General features: G+C 36.3%; 1 protein-coding gene across 2 annotated transcripts; it reads right to left on the bottom strand.

The window, feature by feature from the left end:
• Window positions 1-1,853: 1,853 nt before the first annotated feature.
• On the bottom strand, window positions 1,854-18,267 carry rheb (Ras homolog, mTORC1 binding). Of its 2 annotated transcripts, XM_067378563.1 has the most exons (9): window positions 18,145-18,267; window positions 15,158-15,225; window positions 9,290-9,361; window positions 8,054-8,121; window positions 7,630-7,712; window positions 6,409-6,465; window positions 6,055-6,102; window positions 5,232-5,313; window positions 1,854-2,818 (listed from the first exon to the last, which is right to left on the bottom strand). In XM_067378563.1, the coding sequence occupies exons 1-9, from the start codon at window positions 18,186-18,188 to the stop codon at window positions 2,726-2,728; spliced, it is 615 nt and encodes a 204-aa protein (XP_067234664.1). In that variant the 5' UTR covers window positions 18,189-18,267; the 3' UTR covers window positions 1,854-2,725. The 2 variants fall into 2 exon arrangements, with proteins under 2 accessions (XP_067234664.1, XP_067234665.1); XM_067378564.1 differs by lacking the exons at window positions 15,158-15,225; window positions 18,145-18,267 and adding an exon at window positions 13,773-14,030 and having other exon boundaries at window positions 1,871-2,818.
• Window positions 18,268-21,787: the final 3,520 nt, after the last annotated feature.

Raw genomic sequence — 21,787 nt, 5'->3', positions numbered from 1 at the left:
ATAGCCTACCGGGAATATTTTTGAATGCTAAAAAATGTTTTAATATTATATTTTAATATTTATTAATATGTTTTAATATATCCCTCCAAATCTTCACCCATTTAATCGCAATTAAACTTGAATGTCTGATCAATCCCGAAACCCGTTATTAGCGAGCTAGCAACTTAAAGGGTTAGTTCACCCAAAAATGAAAATAGTGTCATATTACTCACCCTCATATTGTTTCACACCCGTAAGACCTTCAGATTAAGATATTTTTGTTGAAATCCGATGGCTCCGTGAGGCCTGCATAGCCAGCAATGACATTTATTCTCTCAAGATCCATTAATGTACTAAAAACATATTTAAATCAGTTCATGTGAGTACAGTGGTTCAATGTTAATATTATAAAACGACGGGAATATTTTTGGTGCGCCAAAAAAACAAAATAACAACTTATTTAGTGATGGCCGATTTCAAAACACTGCTTCAGGAAGCTTCGGATCGTCATGAATCTTAGTGTCGAATCATGATTCGGATCGCGCGTCAAACTGCTGAAATCACGTGACTTTGGCGCTCCGAACCGCTGATTCGACACAAACGATTCATAACGCTCCAAAGATTCCTGAAGCAGTGTTTTGAAATCATCCATCACTATATAAGTCGTTATTTTGTTTTTTTGGCGCACCAAAAATATTCTTGTGGCTTTATGATATTAATATTGAACCACTGTACTCACATGAACTGATTTAAATATGTTTTTAGTACATTAATGGATCTTGAGAGAGGAAATGTCATCTATGGATTTCAACTAAAATATCTTAATTTGTGTTCTGAAGATGAATGAAGGTCTTCATTTTTGGGTGAACTAACCCTTTAATGCTTGTGCTAGCACTTGTGAACAAGTGTCTCTTGGCATTAAACAAGATTTAATGCCTCGATATACTCACGACCAAGTTTTTTTTCGTTCTTGGCTTAGAATTAAAAAGTTGGAAACACATTTGCAGCGATATACCATTAACGAATATCCCGACGCTGTCGAGAGCGACGGTTAGATGAAAACATGTGCCACGTTTTCCTCTCAATAGCAAAATAAACACAACAAAAATGACAGCGGTGAGAAATCAGCATTTAAAAAAGCATCTGATCATCGTGGATATGTTTGCACAAGCTCTGCAATTCACCGGCATCATGTCGAAATATGAGGTAAGTTACACTATGATAGTTTGATTATAAGGTATGCCTATAATTTATAGATCTGGCTATATACTAGTTTGAATTAAACACTTTTCTTTGCATGGCACTTACATTACTGTACAGAATGGCTCTTTCGGCATTATCCTGAAAATATAAGCATTCCTGAATGGAAGAAAGGCCCACGGAAGCTCGTAAACGTCACATCCTTTTGATTTTCCCGGCAAAACCGATCCGATTCCGAGTCCTTCACATAAAAATCAGGGCTCTGGCTTCATTAGACAACCTATAAAGTCGATGAAGGTCTCGATTTTTTACTTTCGTTACAAGCTGTTTACACATTGCCAATAAAAAAAAACAATACATGACAATTCTTACATATAACCCATTTAAACATCAATTCACCTCCGATTTACTATACAAACACTGCATTTACACCTTAATTTACTGCATCTGCCTAATGATGACTGATTTCTACATTTTGTTCTTTTTTCACTACAAAAACAAGTGAAATGAATAAGAGAATGCATTTTATATTATATATATATATATATATATATATATATATATATATATATATATATATATATATATATATATATATACACACACATTTTTCTTTTTTTGCATCATATTTTTTCCCCACAACAAACATTCTACCTCACCAAATTTCCATTAGGCCTACTGTAATGTAAAACAGATTATTTAAACTGTAAAAAATACAAATTTTAAATATATATTTGTTGCACTGTTAATCTATACAATTTTTAGTTCATCTAAAAAGTCTGTGTAATAAAATATTCATGATTAAGAAAATAAAAATACTCATTTGAAACTGCATACTCATTTGTGTTGTGGTGTAAATCACAGCAAGCGACTCCAGTGATAGTGAAACAAAATGCTGCGTTTAATGATTACAATCAAAAAAAGTCCAACAACATTCACTACTGAATGAATGCTGCCAACTTTATTGGCCATATTTACCGTTTAAGAAACACGATATACAAATTCCAGAGGGTTTGGGACAGAGAGGAAGATGAGAGGTAGAGAAGAGCTGAATGGAGACATAAGGCTGAAGACGCAAAACGGACATGAAGCAGAGGGAGTGTGTGTTATTCATGTATGTCACAAAAAGATTCTGAATAAATAAAAGAAAAAATTACAACTAAAAAACTAAAATAAAATGAAGTATAAAAAAGGTTTAAAAGAAAATGTCTATGCAGGAAAACAGGCAGTTAGCCACTTCAAGTAGAGGGATATCCCAGTGTCCAGTGCTGTGGTGCGGGCCGGGGCAGGAGGGCTCTGTAAACAGACTTTTCTAGCAAACATTTCATATTAAGTGTCCTTAACCCTGTTCAAATCAGTTAATCCTACAGCTAACCGAGTCTTAACCGTAAACTAGACCAAAACACAAAAGCACAGCTGCTCAGTGAACCCCAAACACCAGCCAGAAACAAACATGCTTGCTAGAAAAGTTTGTGCTGGTTCTCCGGTGGGCGGGGCAGACTGTGGGAGAGGGGGCGGGGTCAGGCTGGGAGGAGGGCGGGGTTATCTACATCATAGAGCAGGGCGTCCGGCCCTGTGGAGCACCACCATCCATCTTCTCTGCCTCCAGGATTATCCTCTTAAACACCTCCACCGCCGTCTGCAAACACACACACAGTTTGATTCATTCACATGCATGATAACATAAACGTAACTAGAAAGAATTCATGATTTTACCACTAAAAAATAAGCTAAGAACTGATTTTGTATTTTAGATGAGAAATGACTGAGCATTATAAACTGATTGATTATTAAGTCACATAATTGATGAAATCAGCTGCAGTTCTGCATTAACACCTCTAAAATAACACTGATTCTCCTGTGAGACGCGAGATGTCCATCATGGACCATGACAGTCAGCTCCGTGAGAAACTGAAGGGAAAACCAACAGGGATCTGAACTCTGGGATGAAAACAGGAACTGTGATATTCAATTAACATCTCGTCTTGTCTCACTACACTTCTGACGGATGTGAGTGCACTCAAAATATTTAGGCTTACATTTAAGGTTTATGTATTTTAATTGCATAAAAACAAACAAACTAATAAATGTAATGTAAATGCATATCAGTCATCCATAAATGACACAGGTCAGATTTCTGCACTCTACAATTTGCATCTATTTGATTTGATTTAAATAATCGCATTTCGAAATGCATTTATTAAAATTGCTTAGAATTAGCATGAATCTGTTCACTGTGAAAATTAAATTTATGAGAAATCAAATTTGCCTTGATCTTTTGACATATAAGAGCTATCTGTACCATTAAAACATCCTCCTCATTATAAACAAAGCATTTAATCAAGCTCCAAAAACAGCTCGTTTTGATAATGCAGGATCTGTGATGTCACTGGGCAAATATATTTGCATATGATATCGACCAATAGTTATACATAGTTGCATCATAAGCCCCGCCCACTGGCATTCAGTCGCTTAACAGCTGACGTTTGCCTACACTGGATGTGAGTGTCGCATCAAAATCAAACCAAAGTCATTATAATCACTGACGCTGTCTACACTGATGCAGTATACAGATGTGCGTTCAGTTTCTGACATCTGCCGACAACAGGACAAATGGAAGAGTAAATAGAATAAAGAAACGCTTGCTTTGATGCATCCATTTTAAACAGCTTGTTTGCGTCTCTGTACAGACCTCAGAAGGATCCCAGTGTCGGAAACAGTGGATGGTTTATTTTAATGCTATTCCAGATCGCGTCGGAGAATTATATGTTTGTTCGGAGCATTTGACTGCAGATTGTTTTGTAAACGAGGCACAGTGTAATGGAGAATTTGCAAAGAAAATTTTGTTGAAAGATGAAGCAGCCGACTGTATTGGATCCGACAGCGGCTGCTTCACAAACCATAAGTAAATGATTCATAATACACAGGCCCTATAATACACCCGGCGCAATGCGACGCAAGGCACAGCACAAGTGTGTTTGCTAGTTTGCGTCCGGCGCCGTTCGCGTTTTCCCATTCAGCACCACGTCCTTAAATTAGTAAATGCATTTGCGGCAGTTAGTGCGCCCATGGGCGTGCTGGTCTAAAAAAGAGGTGTGTTCAGGCGCATTGCTATTTTAAGGAGCTGAAAATAGACTGCGCCATAGACCAACTCAAACCTTCTCTAAAGTCAATGGCGCAATATTTTTTTGTTAGAGCGCGTTGGTAGAAACTGCACCTCTGGGCGCGTCCACAGTGCGCGTTGACTTCATATTATAATATTATTGTGTAGGCTACATAAATATAAAAATGTAATGATGAATAGTCATTGTGTGTATTAGAATTAGGCTACCTATTTTCAATTGAGCCTATTACTACTTATAATGATGAACGAAACTGGCTAATTAATTGAACAATCGTGCCAATACACACACATATTAACTGACTGATCGCGCGGAGCTATGTGAAAGCCTGCATTTGCAAGCCCGCTTTAACTTCGCGCACGAGCAGACCGGTTTCTTCGCTTGAAAAGCGTTCAGCTTTTCCACCAACAAATTCCGGCATGTAAATAGCAATCCGCCATGGCGCGAGCGCATCTCGCTCTTAAAGGGAATGGGAGATGACACTCTGATTGGTTTATTGAACGTTACGCCCATTACTCATTAAGAGAATAGGGACAACCCATTTCAAAAATGCGCCCCGGCGCACGGACCGCTTTTCAGTCGTTAAAATAGCAAAAGTGGATTTGGACACGCCCTGAGTGCACTAATTTTTAGTTTTTTTTTTCAGGTAGAAAACTACTAGAAGAGCATCCTGAGATCTGACAAAGACAGGAGATTGAACAACAAGAGGGATTGATGATGTCAGCAGAGACGGGAAGTCGATTCAGAGATGTTGTATACAAATACTGAGTGTATGCAGACTGCTGGATCAAACGTCATTGACTGTCAGAGAGTGTGTGCAGATCAATGATCGTCTTCTGAGAGTAACACTGAAGTCTTCTGCAGATGCAGCGCTTCCTCAGAAAACACTAGAGTCAGAGGAAGGATGTCAGGCAGGAAACGCATCATTACCTGATTCTCTTTGGCTGAGGACTCCATGAACGCTGCGTTCCACGATTCTGCCAAAGCCTTGCCTTCTTCACAACTGATGACACTGCGAGAGACACACATGTACAGCTTCAAATACAGGTTATACATTAAAGCGCACACAAATCTACACTCATTTCATTTATTTACAAGAAGAGAAACCTCTCTGAGATAAAAAAAGGAGTTGAACAAATGAATGACGGAACAGTACGAGTTAAACCGGATCCCTGACGGAGACAGAAAGCTCAGAGGATCGATGCACTGCAGATCACACACACGAAACACCAGATACACACGGAAGCTGCATCATCAGCCTCTGCGTCAATGCGTTTTATTTGCCTTCCTCTCGTGTTTGTGTAGCATTGGGCTTCACTGCAGGAAGAACCGACCCATCATCCTCCCTGAGGCTCAGATTACGCTCACGCTATGAAGGAAACTCTAGTAAAGGATGTTGACAGCGGGTTTATTCCACCGCCTCGCCTAGGGGAATTTACACGGATTACATCACATCCTGAGAACCATTTCCTCTTTATTCCCAGTCACCTATTGTCTGAAATGCTGTTCACAAGAGATCATATTTGTGGAAAAGCTCAATATAACTCAATTATAGTTTTTTGCAGAAAGATTAATTTGCCTTTTAATTTAGGTCACAGCCTCTGCGTCTGAACTGCAGGAGCATGTGAAAGAGATGAAGCACATCTATGAATACATCATCATCATCCTCATCACGTGACGTATCAGGAACAGAATATCACATGCTTTCATTAATCAAATGCTCTTAATGCAAAAATAGCCTGAGGTGACGTACCGTTCCATGTGAAGGTCTTTCTTATTGCCCACCAGCATTATGGGTACTCTAGAAAAAAGGACATTAATGTTGAACATTTGAGACACATACAGACATTAACTGACAGTTTAACACATGCAAACGTCATTTATTCTGCTGATAATTAGTCAAAACTGACCTAAATATTCTTAATACGTCGCCCTGGGTTTATTATAAATGATTCATCCCAGCATTCATACTCAGAAATTCATCACATTATGGTAGTAAAATGATTCATTAATATACCACAAGCCTTAATTATCAACTCCAGTCTCAGTAATTAACTGAACTTTGCAAATGCTGAATTAATAAATAAATAAAATAAAACATACTTACTGTACTTTCCCCACCATATCCAACAATTTTTCATGGATAACTTTTACTACTTCAAAACTGCAGAGAAGAGGGAGATATGGATCAGAATTGGGAATTATAGCAGAGGATTTAATAATGAGAATAATGCAGGCAGAAGTGATTAATCACTGAAGAAAATCATTAAAATATCTAGTGGTTTATTGCATCATTCATCCAGCAATTAAACACCTGATCATGAGCTCAAACGAGATTGTGGCATAAACCCCATCATCCTCCTGAAACATTATCCATAAAACATTCATAAAGTCATGGAACGACTCTTGACAAAGTTATTAGAGTCACATCATGCCCTTGGGCTTTACACCACCAGTCCAGACGGCTCGATTTAGATGCTTTATAATGAAGGACGAATGGAAGCACATTCATTATCATATTCAGATTTCAAAAAAAAAAAAAGCAAAGACCGTCAGCACTGCTTCAATCGGGGAAAAAATATATAATTGCAGTTTTGCTGATATAAATTGCAATGCTTATTTGTAGGGCTAAACAACTGGCCCAAAAAATCTGATTATAAATCAATATGGGCAAAAAATAATACTAAATAATATGAAAGTAAGAAATATTACTATTGCAATATTTCACTGTACAAAAAGCATTTAATAAAAGTAAAATAAAATAATTTCACAACTGTAAAATTAAAATACAAATATTTTTGGCTGCCTTAATTTCAATTTCAAACATTAAACCATCAGACTTTTATTTTGACGGAAAATCACAGGAGCCTATAAACTTCTCTTCACTCAGCGCATATATTTATTTAATTGAATTGTAGACTTTGCAAACTGATATTGTTTTTTCTTCAGACTAATCATGCAGCACTACTAATAGTGTTAAATCTGGATGGTTGTATTTTATAACTGGTTAAAGGGTGCTGACATTATAATTTAAGACATCATCAAACATCTGGAAATGAAGATGAAGACGAAAATATTGGCATTACAGTACAGAATGACTCTTTCAGCATTATCCTGAACATTATAAGAATTCATTTCATGTCATTGAACAGAAGACAGCCTCTTGGGAGCGAGTGTAAATATCACATCCTTTTGATTTTCCCGGAAAAAATCAGTCTCTACAGGCTTTCATAGACAACCTAGGAATTTGGGGAAGTTTTGGTAAAATAAAAATAAAGGTTAAATAAATGTTCATCTCAGTGGAGATTAAAACCATCTGCATTCCTACCTTTTATTTGATGTGACTGAATACACCAGAATGTAACCGTTGATGTCTATGGAGTAGGTCTGAGGGAAAATTGAGTATTCGTCCTAAAGGAGGGAAAATCAAAACACACTTCAGAGATGATGCATTAAAAAAAATAAATGATGATTCATGACATGATGTTGAAGTGTATATTTATATACTATTATAGTATTTATTTATATTTTGAATAGGCTTTTATTTTTATATTTTCAATTTTCATTTTAATTTGTTTAAATAATATTAGTAATTTAGCATAGTTCTATTTAGCTTTATTGTAGTACTTCAAACGAAACATATTTTATTAATTGCCAAGGCAACATTTTTAATTTTCATTTATGTTTTTCTGGTACTGTTGTACTGAACTGGACTGGTTTAGTTAGTCGTGTGTGAGTGAAGCCGCTCTCACCTGTCCAGCTGTGTCGACTAGCTGCAGGTGATACTCCTGACCGTTCACTGTGATCATTTTCGTAAACGCTGCGGAGAGAAATAAAACACCAGATGAGAGTTTGCAGACATCAGCAGACACAATCAATACTCCAACATTAATCACACACAAACCTTAGAAACATACATAAACTACCGGTAAAAAGTTGGTAAGATTTTTTAAATGTTTTGAAAAAAGTGTTGCATTTATTTACTCAAAGATGCTGTAAAAATATAAAATAATTTTACAATTTAAAATATCTGTTTTCTATGTGAATATATAGTAAACTCTAATTTATTTCTGTGATCAAAAGCTGAATTTTCAGCATCATTACTCCAGTCTTCAGTGTCACATGATGCTTCAGAAATCATTCTAATATGATGATTTGCTGCTCAAGAAACATTTATGATTATTATCAATGTTGAAATAGCATACAAATATTAATATCTTTAAAAATTTAAGTGTAAAACACTTTTAAATTTGTGTTACAGACCCTTATAAACATAAGCAAATAATAATGTGGGGGCGGAGTCATCTCTGTGAAAGCCACACCCATACAACTCAAGCCCCGCCTCCGCAAGTCCACTCAAACTACTGTTCCACACCTGCGTTATGATCCGCCCCTTTAAAAATATCTCATCATAATCTAATAAGACGACATCTGGTCTACTTAAAGCGGCTCTTCAAAGTCACGGTGACCGAGAGCAGAAGCAGCTCACGCTGGTCTGTGCTGACTCCATCTCCACTGCGTCTGCGATCAGCAGCAAAAACGCTGATGCTGCTGGAGTCACATGCATCTGCATCTATACCGCACAACAAAACATGACACACATACACATGGCGTTCCTCCAGAGTTTACATCTTCCTGCCAACAGCTCTGTCATATAGCCAGATGAGGAGAATGAAGAAAAACAGTGTTTACTTACTTACTTACACACACACACACACACACACACACAGGTCAGGAGGTCAACATACGGTCATTATATTCAGTTTACTAACAAACTCACAGACAAACACCATCTCCAATCTAGACCAGATGCAACAAGTCATAAACGGTAAATCATAGTTTTAGTCCAAATCAACCACCATGTGTGTGTTTTATATACAGTATATACCATCATCTATGGTCATTCATCACTTCACAGATTGAATTTCAATTCCCAACCCTACATTATTATTATTATTATGCATTCGTTTGTGATTTGATTGACTTACTGTTTTCAATAGTGGGGTCGTAGGAGTCGACAAACTGGCCTTCCACAAACTGTATTGTCAAGGAAGATTTCCCTGAAACACAGAAACACAAAGTCAGAAAGTGTGAAAAATGATCTGAAGTTCTGAAACTTCAGATCACGAGAGAATTAACATGAACTTCACATTAGTAACATGCATTGACATACATATACAGCATAGTTTTCTTCAGTTATGTAATGCATGACCAGCTCACAGGACACATTTATAGTAAAATGCATGTTAGATTTACACAAACATGCAGAAATCATTATCATAATGCCAATAAAACACATATCCTAATACCGTAGATCAAGAAAATGTCAAGCTTCTGTTTCTATATGCAAAATATTATTTATTCTTATGATTTTGGGGTGAAATGTGACGCTATCATGTGATTGTCTCTGTGATTAAACACACTCCCATTCAAAAGAGCGTTTGTGATGAAACTGCCATAGTGGTAGTAACGCAGGACATTCACACACACACACACAGAATGAGTGTGTGGGCAGATTTGCCCTGCAGCCTGTTGCTATAACAACGCCGAGTTCCTCTCTGCATCCAGCATTTGTTAATGCGAGCTCTCATTCACAGGGAAAAGCCCACAGGAACATCGGGACATTCCGGAATGGAAGTGCAGCTCTTTGAAGGACAGAAGCGTGTTTGATCATTCACACGGAACGCCCAAACATGTTCTGACTAGAGATGCAACAGGAGAATCTTCAATGAAAAGAAAAAAAAAATGTATCCATCAGGAATAAACTGAATTTTAAAAAGCGGGTGTTCCTAAAGTCTTTTATACAAGTCGGCTAATGGGGAAATACCAAAGGCAAAGCCTCCAAAAATGTAACAAGTTTGTCAATGTTACAGTTAGATAAGATTCCATATCAGAAATAAAAATGTAACAATTGTAGCAACTGTGTGTCTTCAGCTCACATGATACAAAATAACCGCCTCTAACATTCTAAAGTAACAAACTGATGATTAAGGTGATTGGCTCTTTAAAAAGTAAGGCGGGGCTACAGCCACCATATAAGGAGTTATGACTTTTATCAATATATTTACGAGTGAATTGATGTATTTAAATTAGGTCTGTCAATGTTAACACATGTGAATAATTCAAAATATTTAATGTGTTAATAATAATTTAAAATAATTAAATTTACTTCACCCAAAAATGAAAATGCCATCTAACAAAATAAGTCCTTCGAGATTTATCCCTATGTCATCCTTAAGCGATGGATGACATCAACAAAAACATTTATTGTCATTATAATAACATCACATCTGAATTATTCACAGTAAGACCAGGAATATGAATTAACTTTTAAACAAATAGACTATAAAAGGCTATCTTGAAACATCTATTCAATCTGTCACTTTTCAGTTGTTCATTTCAAGCATTTCTCCATGTTAAATCCATTAGAGAGCAGCAGCCCTGAATCCCTCCATTTTAATGGAAGCGCATCGGATTTCAAGCATCCTTCCTCATCAGCTCTATAAATAGACACTGAAACAGGAGCAAACGCATCAGGAACATATAGTTCCGATTGGCCGGCTTGTGACCCCGCAAACAAAGCCCAGATGTGGGCGGACGGCGTTTAGTCAGTGACCAGTGAAGTGGACACGCAGAGATCCTCCACAATCAGGCCTCCGACGCGGAGCACTGATATCTGTAATGGGAGCAGGAATACTGTACAATTCCTACATGAGACAGAATTAAAGGCTTTCTACTCAAAGAGAAATTCAATTGCTTTTGGAAATCACAAAATAGAGAGCTTATGGATGGTTTAATCAAACTGCACAGACTTGAGAGCATCTTTAGAATTAAACTTGAAGGTTTTCATTAGCATTGACTAGTGAAGGTTACGGCATTGCCATATAGAGAGCTGAAAACCAGAACTGACGAACGCAGAACTGACGGCTGAATCGAATTAAAACTGGAGGTCAAAATATACGTCATGTAATCTAAAGTTCACATGCATCTGCCATACTGAGGCCAGACATTATCCTGATGAGAGCTGACGGCTTCATTACATCATCAGACACGAAACATACATTTATTCGTCCTGCATGCTTTCATGAAACATTTCCAATACAAGTCCAATTAAGAGCTACATAATAAGACATTGTGAAGTTGTCAGAAGTTGTGGAGATGGATGGATTGATAAATAGGTTGGTAAATGGACAATGGGTGGGTGGACAGATGGATGGATGAATGGGAAAATGAATAATGGGTGGATGAATGGGTGGATAATGGGTGGATGGATGAGTGTACAGATGGATGGATGAATGGATAAATGAATAATGGGAGGATGGATGAGTTGACGGATGGATGGACGGATGGATGGATGGATGGGTGGGTGGATGGATGGATAATAGATTGATGGATGAATGAATGGATGGGTGGATAATGGGTGGGTGGATGGATGAATTGATGGATGGATGAGTGGATGATGTATGAGTGGATAATGGGTGGGTAGATGATGGGTGGGTGGGTGGATGAGTGGATGGATGGATGGCTGGAAGAACGGATGAACGGATGGGTGGATGGATAACTGGATGTACAGATGGCTGGATAGATTGATAATAAATGGATGGATAAATGAGTGGATAATGTGTGAATTTATGTGGATGAATTGATGTATGGATGAATGGATGGGTGGATAGATGGTGGATGGATGAGTGGACGGATGGATGGATGGCTGGATAGATTGATAATAAATGGATGGATAGATGGTGGATGAATGAGTGGATGGATGGATGGATGGATGGATGGCTGGATGAATGGATGGTGGATAGATGGTGGATGAATTGATGGGTGGATGATGAGTGGAGGGATGGATGGATGGATGGGTGGATAGGTGGTGGATGGATGAGTGGACGGATGGATGGATGGCTGGAAGAACGGATGGGTGGATGGATAAGTGGATGTACAGATGGCTGGATAGATTGATAATAAATGGATGGATAGATGGGTGGATAATGTGTGGATTTATGTGGATGAATTGATGTATGGATGAATGGATGGGTGAATGGATGGGTGGATAGATGGTGGATGGATGAGTGGACGGATGGATAAATGGCTGGATGAATGGATGGTGGATAGATGGTGGATGAATTGATGGGCAGATGATGAGTGGAAGGATGGATGGATGGATAGATGGGAGGATAGATGGTGGATGAATTGATGGTTGGATGGATGGATGCTGGATAGATGGATGGATGGATGGATGGTGGATGAATTGATGGTTGGTTGGATGGATGAGTGGATGGATAAGTGGACAGATGGATGGATGTATAGTTGGATGGATTGAAGGATGAGTGGATGGAGCACCAAAATTCTGGCAACCAAAAATATTCAGCCAGGAAAAACAAAACAGTTCAATTAGTGCTTCTCCAAACAAAAATGTTAATTTGTTTCAGTTGAATTATGGGTAACTTTACAAAAACTGATTTAATTTATTACCTGACAAAATTACATCCTGAACAGCATTAAGATTTCAAACACCCAAATTTTATTACCAAGTTTTAATTTCAGCCTCAACTTTTTGTCAAGTCACTAATTTATATATTAGTAAAATGATTTGGAAAAACGAGTTGAAACTGAGTGCAGTGAATACAAAGAATTCATGCTAAGATTTGGTAGCATGAAACCAGCATGACTGTATGACAGGAACTGTTCCCAAAGGCTGGAGTCAACTCGAGTGTGTCCTGATGTGATGTTCGCATGTTCTCTCAACTGTGATCTGCGAGGAATCATCGCACACATCAGCACACACGTGTTCTGTGTAAACGCTTTACTGCAGAGAGAATAAATCTGCTCAGAGCCACAGCACAGATCCATGAGCATCAGTACATCATCATCAATGTCAAGCTCTAAAATGGACAAAATAAGTCTTCTGAACTCATATAATTACTTACAATTCGATTCAACAATAAAGAGTTCACATTCAATTCAGATCGGATGCTGCAAAACATCTCATTTTTAATCTTAACATCAATTCAAATGAGATCTGAGAGATATATTTGTGTTCTTTGGCATGAAGCTACTATAAATGAATACAGGCCTCTGTAAGGTGTTGATATATGTATTCAGGATATGAAGAATGAAAATGCATGAACTATAATAATGCAGTAGAAGCACTTTGACATCGAACTGAGGCCTGCATGCATCTGCAGAACAGCATTCACACTGCGTTAATCATGAAGACAATGCGAATTAAGTTTGGGATTAGATGCACGAGGGTGTAGGGTGTGTTATCTTCTGTTATATGTCACAAAGCATGCTTTCTTCAGCTCGTGCTTCAATGCATGCGGATGCAGCACGCGCATGGGGTGACATTCAGCTCACGAGAGCACGCACGAATCTCATGCATGCGGGGAAATATCAAAAGATGATGTAAAACGATACACAAAACACAAAGAAGACGCTACGCAGTGCACGCGGGCCGCGCGAGACACTTACCGACGGATCTGTAGCCCAGGACGGCGATCTTGCGCGATTTCGGCTGCGGCATCTTTATTTATTCCCTACCACATCAATATCCACATGTAAGAGGGCTTGTCCTGTCTGGAACAAACGAAATCACATGGATTTGATCCGGCACTGCGTTACAGAGTTGAGAAGCTTGAATGGGAATAAAGTAATTTCTCCGTCCCGGCGAATAAAGCGATATTTTTGATAAATTACGAGGAAAGTCTCAGACTCTGCGTCACTGCCCACTGCAAGCCTGCGTTAATTATGCAAGAATGAGTGCGCTGGATTGGTTGAGCCCGCCCTGAGAGGCGGGACGTGTCGGTGTTAATCGCACAATCATTGGCTCAGCGGGACTCAACGGTTCTATATGTGGGAATGTGATTGGATGGCTGCAGTTGTCAATGATTGAGACGCCAGATTAAACACAGACATCATGCGTTTTACAATTTTCAGATTTGAAAATAAGTGCAGAACTAATTTTACCTTGACATTACGTGAACATTACGTGCCACTGGTGTTGGATTGTTTTAACCATAGGCTACATTATATTTCCATCATGTAATGATATTTCCTGAATGTATAGGATACATAATCAAACTCAGTTTTCAATGAAGATAATATTACATAAACTGAACACAGGGCTAAATAATTTCTCATTTTGAGTTGATGTTAATTTTTATCTGCACAAACTTCTAAAATATAATATGGCCATTTAAATCTGCACTTTTTTCTTTCTCAAGTCAAAATTTAAAACATGTTTTCTTGGAAATAGCATTTTAACTGGTAATTAATTCACTTTGCATCCTTCAATCCCTTTCACAATGACTGCATCCTGCAGGAAGTGGCATCATATTTTGGTGGGAAACAACAGCACAAAGTAAGGGTCAGTATTATCAATGGATTAATTTTGTTTTAGTGGTTCTTCAGGTTGGTGTCCTCATATAAGATAACTGTATACTTCACTGAGACTCACTATAACTCTTGATGAACATCCAGTTTATTTTATTGTCATTAAATACATGCATTACATGTGCATTAAATAGCCTAGTTAATGAAGCTGAAAAAAAAAAACAGATTTGATTTACACTATAATGACTTCTTTAAATTACAATACAAACTTAATTCAGTTTTTCCAAGTTACAGAGTTGAAAAGATTCAGGAATGAGCCAGTTCAATTCTCAAAAGTTCTTCATCAAAATCATTTAGTCCAGGTTATTTTAAAGATTTTGAAAGATCATGAATATCATTAACAATAGTTTGACTTTGTGTGAAATGTCAGTCTCTGCTGCCCTCTTCTGGTCAGTCAAATCTTTAAAGTTTAAACAAACTTTATTTTTTAAATTCCACCAAAACTGAGGAACCTACTTACTCACAATTTCTTTTCTGTTTGTCTATCTTTTCCCCCGTCATTTTCATTATTTCCTTCCATGATGTCTGCTTCCTGAAATACATACAATAACAATATAGTCACCTCAAGTCAAGTCACCTTTATTTATATAATGCTTTTTACAATGCAGATTTGTGCAATGTGTTGGGAATTATCTAACTTCTGTGATGTGAGACAGAAACAAATAAGTTGTATCAACTTCATAATAATAATAATAATAATAATAGCTATATTTATTAATAATAATAATAATAAATATAGTTGCAAGCAGCAATTACGGGGCCAAGCACAAAGAAGGCACATCCAGCCAGCCAACACAGCTGTGAGCATCAGACCAACTGCATCAGTGAGCAGTTAAATACCTCTTAAGATCATTTTAGGCAAAAAAGCTGAAAAATCACAAATACAGTCAATAATAAAGATTTACTGGTTTATCACTTTTGACCAATAGTTGGAACTGTGATTAAATTAATGAGGTATGGTCAGAGTGAGGTGACAATGACACTCGCAAAGTTTGGTGTCAATATGTGAAAGCATTGCAGAGATACAGCCTCAAGAGTCATTTTGGCATCAAGCCTCTAATTTGTTGCTGTGGTAAATGAATACGGTTTCGTCTATCAACACAAAATCCATTTTACCAGCATGGTCTGAAGATGATACAATTCTATTTTGGTGAAAATTGGACCTGCGGTCTAGGAGTAGTTTTAAAAAGTATGTTTTTAAAGAAAATCAAAATGACTGACAGGAACTTTGGCTGACTGTGGCAAAATTGGCATTAATGTTCTCAGCATGACTCACGGAATCAATTAAGATCAGTCTCATTAAAAAAGGCCACATTTATCTGAATCCATTAGCATTTTTTAAAATTTCATTATAACATTTGACCACAAGGAGGCGCTGTCTCAAAGCCTTTTGAGTACCTTCAAAAGCATGGTGCCGATGGCACATCCTGAGTTTATAATATAGCATTTTGTATCATAATACTGCATTGTAGTTAATGGCATTTTCACGTTTTGTACAACTATAGTGCCACCAAGAGGCACAATCACACCACTTTTTTTATGTGTCCTCAGAGTGAACCTATACACAGAGGTGGAAAGTCCAGGGGTCAGAAAGTAAAAATCCTGCCATATTTTTATTCCACCCACTGAAGCAGTGTTAAAGTTAATGAGATAAATAAGTGATTAATTGAGTGATGATTGAGCATTATTGAAGACACCTGATGATAACAAGCAGAATCACCAAAGGAGAAAATCACAATTTTTAAGTTACCATCATCGAGGTCAGGGTTTGTTTTAGTTGAGCTCTTGACCCTTGACTTTATAATATTAGAATGTGTTTGGGCAGTTTTAACTAAATTATAACAGCCAGACAAGCAAAGTTAAACTATGATCAGGTGATGTTGGTTATGTTTTCTCAAAATCATTATTTGATCTGAATCACTGAACTCATTTAGAGTTAGATTGACATTATTGATTACAGAAGCACTGTGACTCTACAGCACAAGATCAGCTTTATCAATACAATCCAAAGGATTTCTCAAGAGTTGTTCTGATTTAAAAAAAAAAAAAAAAAAAAACTCTTTTATTTAAACACACAGACATCAAGAATCAGCCCGTGAATCTCAACAGTGGTGAGAATAATAAAGAATGTTGCAGTGCATTCTGGGAGCCACCAATCAAAATTCATCCATGGCTCCCATCATGCATTGCTGTATGAATAAATTATGAGCTGAATTTTCTTAATAAATTCTTTTATTCTCATGATTATATTTTTTTTTTACTTTTTTGGAGCTTGTTTTCAAATGTTAAGAGTTGATCTGTTGATCAGAATATGTTGCTTGTCACCGTTGTTGAGATTCACAGGCTGATTCTTGATGTTTGTGTGTGCCTAAAAGAATTTTTTTTTTATTTTATTTAATCAGAACAACTCTTGAGAAATCCTTTAGATTGTATTGATAAAGCTGATTATCTACTGTATAATCACAGTGCTGCTGTAATCAATAATGTAAATCTAACTCAGAGATTGGGCTCTAAATGAGTTCAGTGATTCAGATCAAATAATGATTATGTGAAAACATAACCAACACCACCTGATCATCTTTTAACTTTGCTTGTCTGGTTGGTTTTAACGCAGTTAAAACTGCCCAAACAAAATCTAATATTAAAAAGTCAAGGGTCAAGAGCTCAGCTAAAACAAACCCTGACCTCGATGATGGTGGCTTAAAAATTGTGATTTTCTCCTTTGGTGATTCTGCTTGTTATCATCAGGTGTCTTCAATAATGCTCAATCATCACTCAATTAATCACTTAAAGCTGCAGTCCGCAACTTTTTTGGTTAAAAATAATCCAAAATCAACTTTTGAACAAGTACATAACCAGCCAGTGCTCAAAACTATCTAATTATCTATTATCTAAGCTTGTAATAATGTTTTATAATAAGAGCGACATGGCGGATTTCCGCGGGAAATTCAAGCATGCAGCAGTTCCTCTCTGCGTCATTACGTCACGTCCGTAAACAGAGGAAGGAGTCCCGTCCAGGTTAGTGAGTTATATCATGTGAAGAAGCTGCCGGTAGCGGATCATTTATAGCCTTTTCTCACAGCAGCTGAAATAATTCAACTAATAATTTTGATGGCGGATTGTAATCCAGAAAGATCCAAATGACAATCATCAGTGACAGCTGGAGATTCACCCGTAGTCAAAAAGCAAAAGACTTTGGACTGTGGAGTGACTACAGAAATCGAAACCTACAGGTAACCCTAATACACACTAAATACACAGTCACGCAGTGCTGATGTTGTTAACAATAACAATTTGAGAACAATATAACAGTAATAATAATTTGAACGGTTTGGCATGATCAGAGCTAAGCGATCGTTAGATTTAATCATCATTGGCAGCGTGATTTATTGTAGGCCTGATACTTTTTTCCTCAGTTGGTCAAAACAAAAGTGGCAGACACGTTACTTACTTGTTCAGATGATATTTTCCAGTGAAAATTCTTATATTGGTCATACTTTCAAGATGTAGAGTCTGTGATTCTGAAGTTCAGTATCCACACCGGTGCAGTGACTGACAGCAAGCATTAGATTCATCCGCTGACGAGCTGTGCCGACGCACAACCCACGTACAGATAACGAGACATATCCAGCTGCAGACCCGCAGCACCACAGTTTCAGAACCGCAGTTCCAGAACCTCAGCCACAGAACGGAAGTAAGGGGCGGGGCTTAACGGTCATATTTGCGCTACCCATACATGTCATTTTCTTTCGTTAAATATAAGTTGTTTTTACATGGATTTTGATCGGATCGATGTCTACAGTATTTAACAACAATACGTTTAAATAAAGTCATTTTTCTGTTCATATTGGCCTATTATGCATAAGATATCATGATGTAGGCTAAAATGAGGAGTTTTAATTACCATGTTAATGGATAATACAAACTATGTTTTGTTAAGGCATGGACTCATTTGTTAAAAAAGATAAATTATAAAATATATTAAAAATACATATTGAAAATATATACCATATAGTAAAATTTCTCCCTTGACTGTATGTGATATTATTTCCATATGTTCATGTTGTGAACTTGTGACAAATAAAGACACGGAGGTATGGGCATTTAATGTCAGCCTACATGTATTTAATCATTGCAAATCCTTGAACAAGTGAAACATGCATTTAAGCCAATGAGGCATTTAACAACAGAAGGTGTATACGGTGAGTGAGTGTATGATATTTCTGTCGTGATGTGGTGAACGAATTTATATTTATATATTTATATTAAGTGTTTATCCGCTATAGGCTATTGAATCATTTACATTTTATCATCAAAGATTTTTTTGCATTTGTCAAAGATAATTATCGTGTTAATATTAAATAAATATTAATTAATAAAACTTATTCATTTTGTTTTCAGGGATGAAAAGACAGGTTTTTCTGCTGAAATGCCATGATATGGGCTTATTAATCTTTAAGTGTTTTAAGATAATTATTTGTTGTTTGCTTGTTTTTATTTTATTATGAGCAGTTTAAATATGTTTTAACCCTATTATTTTAGAAATGTTTTTAAATATCTGATTTTATATCCTATTTGGTTTCATACAGAGAAACACGTTTCACTTGTCCAAATCTTTTTTTTAAATGGTTATTTTTATTTGACATTAAATAGCCTACGTTACATAGGCTAATCTAAGTATTATTGGTAACAATTTGAACATGAAGGAAATAGTATGATCAAATATACAGTCAAATGTTACACATTTATTAATATATGTTTGAATTAATACAAAAAAACTTAAATAAATAAATCTTCTCAAACTCTGTGTCATTAAGTATTATTTGGAACGTGGAGGAAATAATTTAAAATAAAAACGGCGTATAGTTGTAGCCTATATCGGTAACACTTTACATTAAGGTTCCCTTTGTAAAGGGTTTATAAAGGTGTTAGGTAATGAGTAATAAGTCATTTACAAATGTATTATAAATCATTAATAATGCAGTTATAACTGCATGAATAAAAAGGCGACTTTAATGCAATACCTGCCAAATAGTGAGCCGTTTTTAACTCACATGTTATAAATGCTTAATAAATGTATTTATTAACATATTTAACTCAAAACCAGATTTCTGGTTTATTTTATTCATGCAGCAAAAATTGACTATCATAATTAGACTGAAGGTTGTTGTATTTGTGCTTTCTTATTAATATCTCATGACTGCCACTTGTCTTACTATGTTGCTTACCAGAAGTTTTTGTCTTACCCATGATACTCTCCAAAAAGGTCATGATGCCTTTCCACAGCAGTGTATAAAAACAAAATTATTGTTTTTTAAAGACAAAATTCCAACTTTATTTTGAAAATAAAACAAAAGATAATAACCATAACTTGATTAGATATTAAAGTCTGCGTGAACCGGAAGTTGCAAACGACTTTTCTCCAGTGTTGTGACGTATTTCCAAGTGAAACAGAATATTGAATAGAGGGCAGAGTTTTACTTTAGTGCTCCTCCTTTCCATCTCTCGCACTCCTCCTCTCCATATCTCACTCATAGCAGACGAACGGTTGCAGAAGAGTGGTTTACACGTTTTCAACCCAAGCCGTCAAACTGACGTTATCAGAGAAGGAACGCCATTCCAGACCAGAAGTAACTTTTCAGATTTTGATTAAAGATTACTGCGGCAAACAAGTTTTTTCTGTGTTTTAACTTGCACGGATTCATTGTTCACCACAAGACCAGTAATATGACCAGTAATAATATTAATGTAAAGTGTGATGAACATTAACAACCTATGAAAGGGAACATTAATGTAAAGTGGAAACCTGTGAACCATTTATTAATGAGTTATGAACATTAACAACCTATGAAAAGGAACCTTAATGTAAAGTGGAAACCTGTGAACCATTTATTAATGAGTTATGAACTTTAACAACCTATGAAAAGGAACCTTAATGTAAAGTGGAAACCTGTGAACCATTTATTAATGAGTTATGAACTTTAACAACCTATGAAAAGGAACCTTAATGTAAATTGAAAACCTGTGAACCATTTATTAATGAGTTATGAACTTTAACAACCTATGAAAAGGAACCTTAATGTAAATTGAAAACCTGTGAACCATTTATTAATGAGTTATGGACATTAACAACCTATGAAAAGGAACCTTAATGTAGAGTGAAAACCTGTGAACCATTTATTAATGAGTTATGAACATTAACAACCTATGAAAAGGAACCTTAATGTAAAGTGGAAACCTGTGAACCATTTATTAATGAGTTATGGACATTAACAACCTATGAAAAGGAACCTTAATGTAAATTGAAAACCTGTGAACCATTTATTAATGAGTTATGGACATTAACAACCTATGAAAAGGAACCTTAATGTAAATTGAAAACCTGTGAACCATTTATTAATGAGTTATGGACATTAACAACCTATGAAAGGGAACATTAATGTAAAGTGGAAACCTGTGAACCATTTATTAATGAGTTATGAACTTTAACAACCTATGAAAAGGAACCTTAATGTAAATTGAAAACCTGTGAACCATTTATTAATGAGTTATGGACATTAACAACCTATGAAAAGGAACCTTAATGTAGAGTGAAAACCTGTGAACCATTTATTAATGAGTTATGAACTTTAACAACCTATGAAAAGGAACCTTAATGTAAATTGAAAACCTGTGAACCATTTATTAATGAGTTATGAACTTTAACAACCTATGAAAAGGAACCTTAATGTAAATTGAAAACCTGTGAACCATTTATTAATGAGTTATGGACATTAACAACCTATGAAAAGGAACCTTAATGTAGAGTGAAAACCTGTGAACCATTTATTAATGAGTTATGAACTTTAACAACCTATGAAAAGGAACCTTAATGTAAATTGAAAACCTGTGAACCATTTATTAATGAGTTATGAACTTTAACAACCTATGAAAAGGAACCTTAATGTAAATTGAAAACCTGTGAACCATTTATTAATGAGTTATGAACTTTAACAACCTATGAAAAGGAACCTTAATGTAAAGTGGAAACCTGTGAACCATTTATTAATGAGTTATGGACATTAACAACCTATGAAAAGGAACCTTAATGTAAA

This window comes from Chanodichthys erythropterus, chromosome 23, assembly GCF_024489055.1.
Source record: "Chanodichthys erythropterus isolate Z2021 chromosome 23, ASM2448905v1, whole genome shotgun sequence".
Classification (NCBI taxonomy): Eukaryota; Metazoa; Chordata; class Actinopteri; order Cypriniformes; family Xenocyprididae; genus Chanodichthys; species Chanodichthys erythropterus.
The sequence above is the reverse complement of the archived record's forward strand: the minus strand, read 5'-3'. Positions and strand labels throughout refer to the sequence as shown.